The sequence below is a fragment of the Geotrypetes seraphini genome, chromosome 8 (genome assembly GCF_902459505.1).
Source record: "Geotrypetes seraphini chromosome 8, aGeoSer1.1, whole genome shotgun sequence".
In the NCBI taxonomy this organism is placed as follows: Eukaryota; Metazoa; Chordata; class Amphibia; order Gymnophiona; family Dermophiidae; genus Geotrypetes; species Geotrypetes seraphini.
In genome coordinates, this window is record NC_047091.1 from 162,231,831 (window position 1) to 162,245,283 (window position 13,453).

At 41.3% G+C, this 13,453-nt stretch overlaps 1 protein-coding gene across 4 annotated transcripts in view; it reads right to left on the bottom strand.

The window, feature by feature from the left end:
• Positions 1-13,453, bottom strand: part of HECTD4 (HECT domain E3 ubiquitin protein ligase 4) — a 492,696-nt gene that overhangs the window by 279,546 nt on the left and 199,697 nt on the right. For all 4 annotated transcript variants that reach the window (XM_033956861.1, XM_033956860.1, XM_033956862.1 and 1 more), the window contains 3 exons: positions 12,467-12,659; positions 12,201-12,305; positions 6,741-6,829 (listed from right to left, as the gene is read on the bottom strand). In XM_033956861.1, the coding sequence (XP_033812752.1) occupies positions 6,741-6,829; positions 12,201-12,305; positions 12,467-12,659 (387 nt within the window). The remainder of the gene's footprint in view (positions 1-6,740; positions 6,830-12,200; positions 12,306-12,466; positions 12,660-13,453) is intronic.

A 13,453-nucleotide genomic window follows, 5' to 3' on the forward strand; every position in this document is an offset into this window, starting at 1 on the left:
TTTCAGGAAGAGATGGTGATCTATGGCCCAAGTCCAGATCTTCTGGGCTTCCTGGCATAAAAGGCGAGAGCCTGTCCCACCCTGTTTGTTGATGTAGTACATCGCAACCTGATTGTCTGTGCACAACAGAAGGACCTGAGGAAAGAGAAGATGTTGGAAGGCCTTGAGGGCGTAAAACATCGCTCTGAGTTCCAGGAAATTGATTTGATGCTTCCTTTCCTGGGCTGACCAAAGACCTTGAGTCTGGAACTCGTTCAAGTGAGCTCCCCATGCGTACAGAGAGGCGTCGGTGGTGATGACTAGTTGATGAGGAGGTTGATGGAACAGAAGACCTCTGGATAGATTTGAGGATACCAACCACCATTGAAGAGACTGACGAAGAGATGATGTCACAGATATGTGTCGTGAGCAAGGATCCGACGCTTGGGACCACTGGGTAGCAAGGGTCCATTGAGGAGTGCGCAGGTGAAGACGGGCATGAGGTGTGACATGAACTGTGGATGCCATGTGCCCCAAGAGTACCATCATTTGTCTTGCTGAGATGGACGGCAGAGGAAGCACCTGGTGACATAGAGACTGAAGAGTCTGGAGACGATTGGATGGTAGGAAAGCTCTCATGAGGAGTGTATCCAGGATCGCTCCAATGAATTGAAGTCTCTGAGTGGGAATGATATGAGATTTGGGTAGATTGATCTCGAATCCCAGAAGTTGTAGAAACTGGATGGTGTGGTTGGTGGCCAGAAGGACTGCTTGAGCGGAAGTGTCTTTGATCAACCAATCGTCCAGGTAAGGAAATACATGCAGGTGGTGAGAGCGTAGAAATGCCGCTACCACAATGAGACATTTGGTGAATACCCTTGGAGATGAGGCAAGACCGAAGGGCAGCACCTTGTACTGGTAATGACAATGATTGATCATGAATCGGAGATATGGTCTTGAGGTTACATTGATCGGTATGTGAGTGTAAGCCTCTTTGAGATCGAGGGAGCATAGCCAGTCGTTTTGATTTAGAAGGGGATAAAGGATGGCTAAAGAAAGCATCTTGAATTTTTCTTTTACTAGATGAATGTTGAGATCGCGAAGATCCAGGATAGGTCTGAGATCTCCTGTCTTTTTGGGAACTAGAAAGTAACGGGAGTAGAATCCCTGCCCCTTTTGATCTAGAGGAACTTCCTCTATAGCGTTCAGAAGGAGGAGGGATTGGACCTCCTGAATAAGGAGGGTCGATTGAGGACTGTTCAAAGCAGACTCTTTTGGCAGGCTTTGAGGTGGAAGAGTCTGAAAGTTGAGAGAGTAGCCGTGGCGGATGATGTTGAGGACCCATTGGTCCGATGTGATTACTTCCCACCGGCTGAGGAACAGAGAAAGTCGACCTCCTATAGGCTGAGGCAGGAGAGCAGGAATAGGGATACTGGCTATACTGTGGAGAATGAAGTCAAAAGGGCTGTGACTTCTGCTGAGGAGGTTGTTTTACAGCTTGTTGCTGCTGCTGTTGTCTGGGAGGCTGACGTTGTTGTTGCCTCTGACGCCTAGGTTGCTGAGCAGTGGTAGTCAATGGACGAGCTGTGAAGCGGCGTTGATAGGCCGATTGCTGCCTGTATGGTCTTGGCGGAGGAGGCTTCTTTTTATTTTTGAGCAGGGTATCCCAGCGCGTCTCATGAGCAGAGAGCTTTTGTGTGGTTGAGTCCATGGAATCCCCAAAGAGCTCATCCCCTAGGCATGGGGCATTGGCTAACCGATCTTGATGGTTAACATCAAGCTCGGATACCCGAAGCCAGGCCAAACGACGCATAGCTACTGACATTGCTGTCGCTCTGGATGTAAGTTCAAAGGTGTCATATATGGATCTAACCATAAACTTACGTAATTGTAGAAGAGACGACAAGCATGTGTGAAAAGCAGAATGCTTTCGTGAAGGAAGATATTTTTCGAAAGAAGCCATGGTGGTAAGGAGATGCTTTAAATAAAAAGAAAAATGAAAAGCATAATTACTAGCCCTATTTGCTAACATAGCATTTTGGTAGAGCCTCTTACCAAATTTATCCATGGCCCTTCCTTCTCTGCCAGGAGGGACAGATGCATATACACTGGCTCCTGAAGTCTTTTTAAGGGTGGATTCGACAAATAAGGATTCATGTGGAAGTTGAGGTTTGTCGAACCCAGGAATGGAAATTACCTTATATAGAGAATCCAGTTTACGTGGGGCCCCTGGGACAGTTAAAGGAGTCTCTAAATTCTTATAGAAAGTTTCCCTCAAGATGTCATGAAGGGGAAGTTTCAAAAATTCCTTTGGAGGCTGATCAAAATCAAGGGCATCCAAAAAAGCTTTAGACTTTTTGGATTCAGCCTCCAAAGGAATGGACAAGGACTCACACATCTCTTTCAAAAAACTAGAGAAAGAGGAAGTGGCCTGTTTGGAGGATGGGTCAGGGACAGCCGAATCCTCCTCCTCTGAGGAACATTCGCCTTCAGAAAGAAAGGGTTCCTCTGAGTCTCCCCACAGATCAGGGTCCCTGACATGGGAAGAATGGTCCCGAGACTCAGGTGTCGACGTTTGCATGTGTCGGGTTTTGCGCACCGACTTACCCGACCTCATCGATACCGAGTCAGGAGAAGTTATCGGTCGCACCGGTGCCGAAGTCTGCACCGATTGATGGTGAGCTCTCGGCTCCGGTGCAAGGACTGGCATCAATACCGATGAGGTTAGGTGAAGCGGTACCGAGACAGTGGAAGCGGGTAACACGGGTTCCACAATCGGTATCGATACGGGTTGATCCACAACCGGTACCGGTGGCTCGGTGCGGACTGGCACCGGAAGGTTCGGTGTCATGATAGCAGGAAGGAGTCGTTCTAATTGCTCCTTAAGCTGCACCTGAAGGATGGCCGTAATGCGGTCATCGAGGGATGGCACCGGTACCGCTTTTTTCTTCTGCGGTACCTGCGGTGCCGCTCGACGCCCCGGAGATGAGGAGCCCGATGTCGAGGGACTCACCTCTATAGGGGCGGAGCGCTTCCGCTGGCGTCTTACAGGCGGCAGGATTGGACTCACTGCACTCGAGGCCGGAAGACGTTCCAGCGGGGAAGGCTTCTTAGCCGGCTTACCTGACTGTTGAGATGCCGGTGTGGAATCACGCGGCGTCGAAGACGAGGGTGCCGACTGAATCGGTGCCGAAGCCGGAGTCGAAGGAACGGGGTCGGACATCTCGGCACCGAATAACAATCGCTGCTGAATTTGGCGATTTTTCAATGTCCGTTTTTTTAAAGTAGCACAGCGGGTGCAAGAAGAGGCCTGATGCTCAGGACCCAAACACTGTAAACACCAGTTGTGTGGGTCCGTGAGAGATATAGGCCTAGCACACCGCTGGCACTTTTTAAAACCCGGTTGAGGGGGCATGAAAGTAAAAACGGCTTCCGCCAAATCGAAGGCCGAGGCTTCGATGGTGGCAGAAGGCCCCGCCGGGGAAACCGAAAACTGAAGAATAAAAATGAAAATTTTTTTTTTTTTTTTTTTAAATGGAAAGAAAGAAAAAAGGCAATTTAAGCCAAAACGTTTACGCGAGCGGGAAGGCAAGTTAGGAGAAAATTTCAACAGCCGTTGAAAACGCGTCTTCTTAGCTCCGCGGAAACTAAGAAACTGAGGGACCGCGCGCCTCTGTCGGGCGGGAAGGCACTCGCGCGTGCGCGGTGCGGCCGAGCTAGAACTTTCTAAAAAGTTCTTAGAGTGCAATCACTCTAAAATTGTCCATACCGGGGCTCCGTCGGTGCCGTCACCCATCAGTCAAGAATATGCTGCCTGCTTGTCCTGGGATAACCTTTAATAAACATCAAGTTATAGATAAAACTTTTTATCTACGGAAAATTTAAAATCTTGAAAATCAAAATAGGAGCCTGAATTTAAGGCTACTAAATTTTCCTATACCTAAATTTATGACTTCAAGAGAGATCTTTAAAAAATTTTTTAATCTCCATATTGTATAATATTGTAATCACAGCTATAATCTATTGTTAATAATATTACTTTCCTTGTATTATTTTAAATATTATTGTGAAGTGCTCAGACCAAGTAACCCAAAATATAGTGAAGTCACTACAATGAGGTTAACAAGGGGACCATCATCGCCTTCACCTGTCCCCTGCCCTCCCTAGATGACCACAAACATTTTCAGATCAACTTAATGTACTTATCTGAATAGGAGGGTAGTTGGTTTCGTTAATTCTCATTGATGACTGTGTACTAATAAAACTCATGTGCTCCGTTAAAATCCTAGAACTGTTCATTCATTCTTCCACTCCCGTCCTCCCGACTCGAGTTTCACCTCTTCATCAGGGAGGGACACTGGTGATGGCTCACTGAGACCAGACTCATTCAAAGCAAACGGGCCCGTTTGCCTGGTCTCAGTGAGCCATCACCAGTGTCCCTCCCTGATGAAGAGGTGAAACTCGAGTCGGGGGGACGGGAGTGGAAGAATGAATGAACAGTTCTAGGATTTTAACGGAGCACATGAGTTTTATTAGTACACAGTCATCAATGAGAATTAACGAAACCAACTACCCTCCTATTCAGATAAGTACATTAAGTTGATCTGAAAATGTTTGTGGTCATCTAGGGAGGGCAGGGGACAGGTGAAGGCGATGATGGTCCCCTTGTTAACCTCATTGTAGTGACTTCACTATATTTTGGGTTACTTGGTCTGAGCACTTCACAATAATATTTAAAATAATACAAGGAAAGTAATATTATTAACAATAGATTATAGCTGTGATTACAATATTATAGAGTAATTCTTGTCACAGAATACTAAGCTTTATCTCCCTATTAAGTAAGAAATAATCTCCATATTGAAAATCTCAGAGTCTAATATCCCCCCGATACAAAGACTTTATTTCCTTAAAAGAACTATGATGGAAAAGAAAGAAGAGGAAGAATAAGCACAGTTAGGAATTTCAGAGATACTGGAATGGAATCTTCTGAAATTGAAATTCTGGGTCACGTTTCTTTGATAGTATCCTTCATTTTTCTTCAAGACAAGGATATGATTTTGAAACTATACTTTAATTTAAAGCAGATTTTTTACTTGGGTGGAAAAATTTATATTTTTCCGGATGTTTCATGGTGGACTCAAACCCGAAGGAAGGAATTTATGCAATATAGATCTAAAGTTATTTCTTTAGGAGCCTCCTTTCAGTTGAGGTTTCCTTGTAAATGTTTTATAAATTATCAACAAAATAAGTATATTTTTTTGACGCAGAACAGTTGTGTTTTTTCTTAGAAGAAAAAGGGATTTCTGATGCTACCTAGGAAAGTACAGGATAACTGATGTCTGTTAATATTTAGCCGAGGTTAACTGCTCTATTCTTTATAAATAAATTTGTATCTACCCCTTTTTCCTGGAAGGGATTTTTACTTACTTTGTTCTCCCAGTCATGGACTATATATTAAGTTGGAATTTTTTTTTGTGCTTCATTTTAATGGTATTGATTGTACTTTTTCTAATTTTCTTTTCAAAGTTAATTCTTTGTTTGTAATTAATTGATAATAAATAAAAAAAAAATTTTTAAATTCTAAAATTTTTGTTAGTTACTGTTGATGCTTGCATTTCAAATGTTAAATACTGATCAATAACACCCTCTAATATTTTTCAAACTAGTTTCCACTGGAAGAATGTTAATGATTTTAATATTACTACATAAGATCGGATAGAAAGAGCTTGATGCAATTAAAAATTTTGTTTAACTTTTAAAGACGAGGCCCATGTTTCCAAAATCTCTAAACCTTCCTTGATTTTATACACAATACTAATTTTTTTTCAAAAGGAATATAAATTATCACATCATCTGTTCATATTATTATAGGTAATTATAACAACTTTATAATTTGTTATAATCTTCAAAGAGTAGGGATTATCAGCTGGGTTTCTGTACTATATAGCATCTATCTAATATATATATGCTATACAAAATCATGTTATCATTAAGAATAACTCCAACCACAGATGGGAAGAGTCAAAGACAACAAATCTTTCCTTATAAAAGGAAAACTTGTTGCTCTGAAACCTTTGCTTTATGCATCTGGAAACACAAAAGTTCCACCGAGCTATGGATTCTTAATGTTGAGGAACATCTCGACTTCTTCCCTTCTACTCATACTTTTATTTCTGGAAAACACTTCCTATAATTCTGAAAGGGCTCTGCCTCTTTAGGACTCCAAAAGACGTTAAAAGACAAACAAGTCATTACTTTTCTCATAGGGAAAGAACATGCTAAATGACAAATGTGTACAGTACTACCCTGATATTCGCCAGGGTTCCGTTCCAGGAACCCCCGTGAATGTTGAAAAACCGTGAATATGTTTTTTAGCAGGGGAGACAGGAGAGGGCAGCCGGAGCGCCAGCGAGTAAAGGAAATCACTTGCGGTATGCTCTGACCGCCTCTTCCTGTATTAAAGTTGGGCTGCATGTCAAAGCAACTCCTGATTGGTGAGGCCCGACTTTAATACAGGAAGAGGCGGTTGAGCATACCACGAGTGATTTCCTTCACTCACTGGAGCTCCAGCTGCCCTCTCCTGCCCGGTTATTCGCGGTCAGAAAATACCGCGAATCGGGGAGCACTGTACCTCCAAGATGGAGCCTACTTATTGCCCACAGTAATATGTATAGGTCATATCATAACCGCTTGAATTTTGCAGATGGCTTTAAAATTACTTGCCCAGTTCAAACTGAATAAACCATAATGCTACCCACCTCAGAGACAGAACCATATTCTCTGGATCACATCCATCATATGGAACCTCCTTCATGGAACATAAAAGCCCCAGTTCTTTAAGTTTGCTCTAAATAAGAAAATGGTTTAGAAAGAGAAATGAGGCTATTGTATCCAATTTGTTCTTTAAATCAACTAAACCAAGTGTGCTGTCTTATCCAGATGCCACTTTTGAAAACAGCAGAATACATATGGCATCTTTTAAATAAAGAAATCATAAAACCAAGGCTGCCAAAGCACTGCCTTTGAGAATTTGCCAGCAGCATTCTAAAGACTTTTGGCATACCAAACATACTAGGTATTTACAGTGCCGAAGACACCAACTCAGCACTGCACTGGAGCAGACACTGTCAATTGGCTCAATATGTTCAAAATTTAATTTAGAACTTATATATCAAGCCATTCCCTCCATAATGTACATTTTGGACCTCATATCTTAACTGTACATATAATATGCCTTCAGTTTAGCTACCTATTTATCCTAATTGACTTTGTACTACCCATCTTGTCATGGCTTTGGAAAGGGGAGAGGCCACAGGGGCGATGCCCCCCCCTAAATTGGCAGTGGCTCTGCTCCCCTACCTTCTTTTCTGGCCACTATAATTTCAAACCTTTGGTGTGTAGCATATACAGTATTCTTTTTTCCTTTACCCACCCAGCGGGACCCTGTGTTAAGACCTTTCTCTTCAGCTTCCGACTCCCCCATCTACCTCCTTACCGGTTGCTGTTAAATCTTCGGGCAGCCATTGCGCTGCATCAACAAGATGAGCCTGCTGCCATTGGCCCGCTCTGGAAGTCTCCATTCTGCAGCGACTTCCTGTTCATCATAGGTAGGATGCTGCAGAATGAAAACTATTAGGGCAAGCCAATAGCAGCAGCAGGCTCACCTTGTTGACATTGTTGCGGTGGCTGTCCGAAGATTTAACAGTAACCAGGGAGCAGGTAGGAGGGTGAGTTGAGAATTGAAGAGAGAGGTCGTGCAACAGGATCCCGCTGCAAGGAGGGAGGGAAGGGGAAGAACTAATGTTACAAACCACGGCCTGGGAGGTGTTTGGGAAAGACAGATGCTGCACGGCCTTGGAGGGGGTGGAGAAGGACAGTTGCTGCACGGCCTGGAAGGGGTAGGGAGGGAAAGAGAGATGCTTTACAGATAGGGTGGTGGGAAGACGAATGGAGAATTGTTGGACATAGGTGTGTGGAGTGGGAGGGAAAGAGATGGTGTACATGGGGAAAGGAAGAAAGAGGGAGAATTGTTGGACATGATAGTGGTGGAGAGGAAGGGCAGGAGGGAGAAAGATTGGATGTTGAGAGGGAAGGGTGGAATAGATTGAGAGGGATACAAGAGGGAGGATGTTGAACATGGTGGTGGAGGGAAAGGAAGAAAAGATGCAGCATTGTGTTGGAGAGGGTTGATAGAAGGAGAAATGTTGGGCATGAAGCTGGTGGGGAGGGACAAAAAAGGCTGTACAGGAGCCAAGGGATGAGAAAGGGAGAAATGTTGCACTTAGCAGTAGAGGGGGTGGGAGAGAGGTGTCCTGGATCCTTCCTCTCTCGCTCCTTTCCCACTCCCTTGAGAGTGAGATGTAATTAACTTTCCCTCCCCCTTTACCCTCAAGCTCATGTTTGTATTTGTAATTTGTCTATTTAATGTTCACATTTCTCCCCCCTACAAAAATTTATTTTAACCTTTCATTTTTAGCATTGTAAACCTGCCAGGTGCGTATTGATGGTCGGTATATTAAAATTAATTAAACTTGAAACTTGGAGAGAGAGGAAGAAATGCAGAAGAAAGAAAAGCGGAGAAAAAGAGAAACTGGAACTAACTTGATGGAAAAATAAATCTCCAGACAATAAAGGTAGAAAAAGGAATTTACTAACTGAAATACATTAGCTTTGGGAAATGTACATAGTAGATGTCTTTGTATTCTGTTCAACAGAAAAGGAAATGTATTTCTGGTTTTATTTTTCCAGTGCTGAAGTACTTGCCAACTCTTGCTGTAATTGGAGGGGATCCCCAAGCACCACCAGCTGAGGTCCTCCTCCAAAGGTGGCCAGAACTCCCTTCTACCAAGCATAGCAGTTGCTGGCAGCATCCTAGAGCCACTGAGGTGACAGCATCTATGATTTAGGGACGCTGCTGCTGCCTGTCAAGCTTCGTAACAGGGATTTTGACCATCTTCAAGGAAGTCTTCAGCTTCAGCTGACAGCTTGAAGGTCCTCATCAGCTGAAGTATTTATATTTTATACTTACATTAAAAGCTTTGACAGAGACCCATTTACAAAGTATGTATTCTTCCCAATTAATATTTCTAAATTAATAAAGTGTCTTTGCTTATTTGTAAATGGGTCTCTACCACAGCCTCTTAATTAATTAGCATAATGAAATAACTACTTCTGATGTTTTTGGGGACAGAACAGATTACTTGTGGGGATGGGCAGGGACAGAGTTTGCAGGGATGGGGACAAATGTTTTCCCCGCGTCATTCTCTAATAGGAAGTTATGATGTATAACTTCCTACCACCTTCTGTGCAGCGTCTGCTCAATTTCTGCACCTCACTGCTACCAAGGGATGGGATATAACTATACATCTACTGTATTTTTTGCGGTGATGTGTGTTGAGAGTGGGTGTTAAAGAACTCACAATGCATAGTGTTTATTAAAATTAAATAGTTAAAAGGAAATAGGATACTGTACTAGATGGACCATTGGTCTGATCCAGTATTCCTATTCTTTTTTTTTTTTTTTTTTTTAAATAATTTTTCATATTACAGTTCAAACAGAACAGTAAAGAATAAAGATAACAAAATCAAATAACATTCAAATAAACAAACCCTTTTCTCAGAATATAATCTTTCTAGCCCACCATAATGGAGGAGTTACTAAACATTTTACATAATATTACAAAGAAAATATTTAACTCAGAATAGACTTGAGCTAAGCCTTCTTATGTGCTGTATTTACTTTAACTCCTAATAGAGATCAGCATTCATTTTTCAGACTCCTTATCCTTACTTTGTTCCTGTTTACTTAAAAATTGTTGCAGGTGCAAGGGATCCCAAAATATAAATTCTTTTTGTTGCAATTTAATAATGCACTTGCTAGGAAACTTTAAGAAAAATACAGTATTCAAAGCTAATACCCGAGATTTTACCTTAAGAAATTCTTTTCTTCGATACTGTGTTGCTCTAGCAACATAAGGAAAGCACAGTTACTTACCGTAACAGATGTTCTCTAGGGACAGCAGGCAGCTATTCTCACAGAGCCCGGACATGTCATCTCACATGTCATCCACGGAGCCCGGATGCGGACAGCCTCGCAAGCAGACTTGCTTGAAGAAACTCAGAAGTTTCGAGGCTGCTGCACCACGCATGCATGAGTGCCTACCCGCCCAGCACAGGACGCGTCTCTTCAGTTCAGATAGCTAGCAGAGAAGCCAACCAGAGGAGGTGGGTGGATTGTGAGAACAGCTGCCTGCTGTCCCTGGATAACACAATGGAGTAAATAACTGTATGAAAGTTAACAGGAAACAGCAAATGTTTCAACCTTCTCAAAGTTTGTAGCTTTAGAAAAACATTTCTAACTTTGTTCTGTATTTGTGGCTTCATTGAGAGAAGAGACTATTATCACTCTCAAATTATGAATTCTCTGCAGAATTCCTACATCTACCTGACACTGAAAGAAGGTTGAGAGGTAGGGAAGTCAGTGCAAGGCTAACTAGATAATCTCAAGATTTTTGTCAGTTTCAGATGGTTAGCTTTCAGCCAAGAACAAAGTCAATTTATCAAACTCTGCTTCAACTGACCCCTCATTAAAAACTGGATATCAGCAGCATAAAATCTGAACCGGAGGTTTAGACAATGCCAGCACTGTGCATAAAAAGTAGAAGAAAACTGTTGAAAGACAGGAACCCTAAGGAACACCTGTAGATATCTGTAGAAATGTATATTATACAGAAAACAAGAGAACCACATCAAGACTTTCCCATCCAGACCAATCAAACTCAATCGACTGATCAAAATAGAATGGCCAATCATATCAAAGGCTGCAGAGATATCTAATGCAACCAAAAGAAACTGCTGACTTTTGTCAAAACCACCTCTAATCACACTGAAGAGAGATGCTGTCTATCCAAAACACTAATAAGTTTCAAGTTTATTATAAAATTTGATTAATCGCTTATTCCAAATTCTAAAGCTATGAACAGATCGATAAAATACAAAATTGGGGAGACAAACATAACTAACAAAAAGACGAAATCTTACAAAACATAGTAAAAACCAACTTTGTAAACATAGTAAAACACAAGGAAAGAATAGGGAAAGAAATACAATCTGATTAATAAAAAGAAGGACAATTAAGGTCAAAAACAATAGGAGGGGGAGGGTCAGAAACTCTCAAAAGCTAAAAAGATAAAATGAAACTCCTAGGCAATTCATTTAGTCATTAAATGCATCTTTAAAAAGAAAGCTTTTGAGTTTGCTCTTAAATTTTTCCAAATTTTTTTCCTCTCTTAAGTAAATTGGAAGGGAGTTCCATGTTTGAGGAGCTGTAACGGAAAAGATAGATTGCCGTCTTGTGTTAATAACTTTCATGTCTAGCTTTCTAATCTATAATACAGATTCATTTATTTATTCATTCATTTTTATAGCCCATCCTTCCCAGGAGACCAGAACGGGTTACAAGGATACATAAAGTTTTCAGGAACAGAACTACATACATTACAGAGTCAATAACATGCTACAGGATCAAAACACAAAGCTATACAACTTATAGAGAATGTGACTAAAACACATGCTAAGAAAATAGAGCATAGAGTCACGAATGGGTATTAGCATATCTGCAGTGAACGGTAGAAGAACTGGTTAGCAGTCACAGGTGTTCTGAAGTAAGGTACGTTGAAGCAAGGTCTGTCAAAGTTTGAGACCGGAATTGATCTGGTCCATGAAAAGAAGCGTCTTTACTGCTTTCTGGAAGGTCACTAGGTTATCAATTGCCCTAATGGCAGGAGGAAGTTGATTCCATAATTTAGGCATGCTATAGGAATATGATCGCTTTCAGGCTGTCTCCCGGTGGAGGCTGTTTGCTGGAGGGTTGGAAAGTCTGAGTTCCCGTGGCGAACGGAGGGACCGCTGAGAGTGGTATATTGGGAATTTCTTCGCTACACAGTCTATCATGTCGTAGAAGCATTTAAACACTAATACAAGTTGTTTGAAGATATTATGTTGTTGTATTGGGAGCCAGTGGACCTGGGTCAGTGCTGAGGAGATCTTTTCGAAAGGGCCAAGGTTTTTTAGGAGTGATTATTATTATTTATCTAGAAAGTATGAAATGGAACTACTCTTTTTTGTATAAAGCATTATCTAGATGGCTATCAAACATATCGACACAAACCCACATGTGTAAATGCTTGAAAAAAGCAAGTTGAGTGAATAATGCTCACCTCATTAAAATGATAGTCATAAAAGAACGGTAAATTGTTTTCTAATTTTCCAGCCAGAGCATCTTCCACCTCACTTTGCCACTTCTGTTCCAATTCTGCAACGCTCTGATACACATAATACAAAACCAATACTGAATGAATGTATTAAAAACTATCTGTTCTCTAAAAAACAGTTTTCATGAATTACAAAGCAAACAGTACATTTACTAGTTAAAGATCTAAAAACAAAAGTATATACCCAGAAACCCATTCCTTAGTATTCCTACCTGTAACTGTCTTTCCATGGCATTGAGTTTCTTGAAGGTTTCTCCTATAATTTTACAAAGTAGATCATATTCTTCAACATGCTCTTCTCGATACTGAAAGTTTATCAGGGACTGAAGAGCATCCACCAAATTCAAGTGTTTAATTACACATGACACTACCATTTCTTCCATGACATCTGGCTGAATTACTTCCCTGTGATTAACACAGACAGCAATCAGCAAAAATATCACTTAATGATAATATAAAAAAGTCTAATCTAAGATATTTCCAAAATGCAAAAAATGGCTATATAAATGTTTGAAAGAATTCTCTTTTTCACAAATGTTATTTTCAATATATTCCTTGTTATTATGCTTTCCAGTCTGGATGGGGGACAGTGATAAAGCTCCATGATATGATTTGTCGAGGCCGATAACTACAGTTGCTAAATGAGAAGTCATCAAAACATTTAATACTGGAGTTAGACACATTTGGGGGATTCTAACATAAGAAGCAAGGACTCATGCATCAGGAAAATGAAACCTAGAGAACAGACCCTGAAGACAGGCTCCTACAGACACTGCACTAATAAGCTACTCTAAATTTGAATACTCACTACTGCCAAAGCACTGCAGAGGCATCTTTGTTCACTACCACTAGAGATGTCACTATTGGTACTGCTGCAAAGGACCTATACTTTAGTTTGGGAAGGGGAGAGGAGAGGAGGGAAGAGGGTTAAGAGAACTCAAGCTGAAAAATATTATAGCCATAACCAACTTATCTGTATTTACAAATTCAATTTTATATGTTTATTAAAACCTTGATATACTGCTCTAGCTGACTCACAAGTCACAAAGATTTACATTATCCCCCCCAAAAATTATAAACATACAACTAAAAGAATATATCTCCAATCAAAACAGGACAGAAACTTTCTAACTACAAAAATACACACAATTCTGTGCCCCGAATTCCAGAGACCCCAACAGATCAGGAGAGAAATAGAA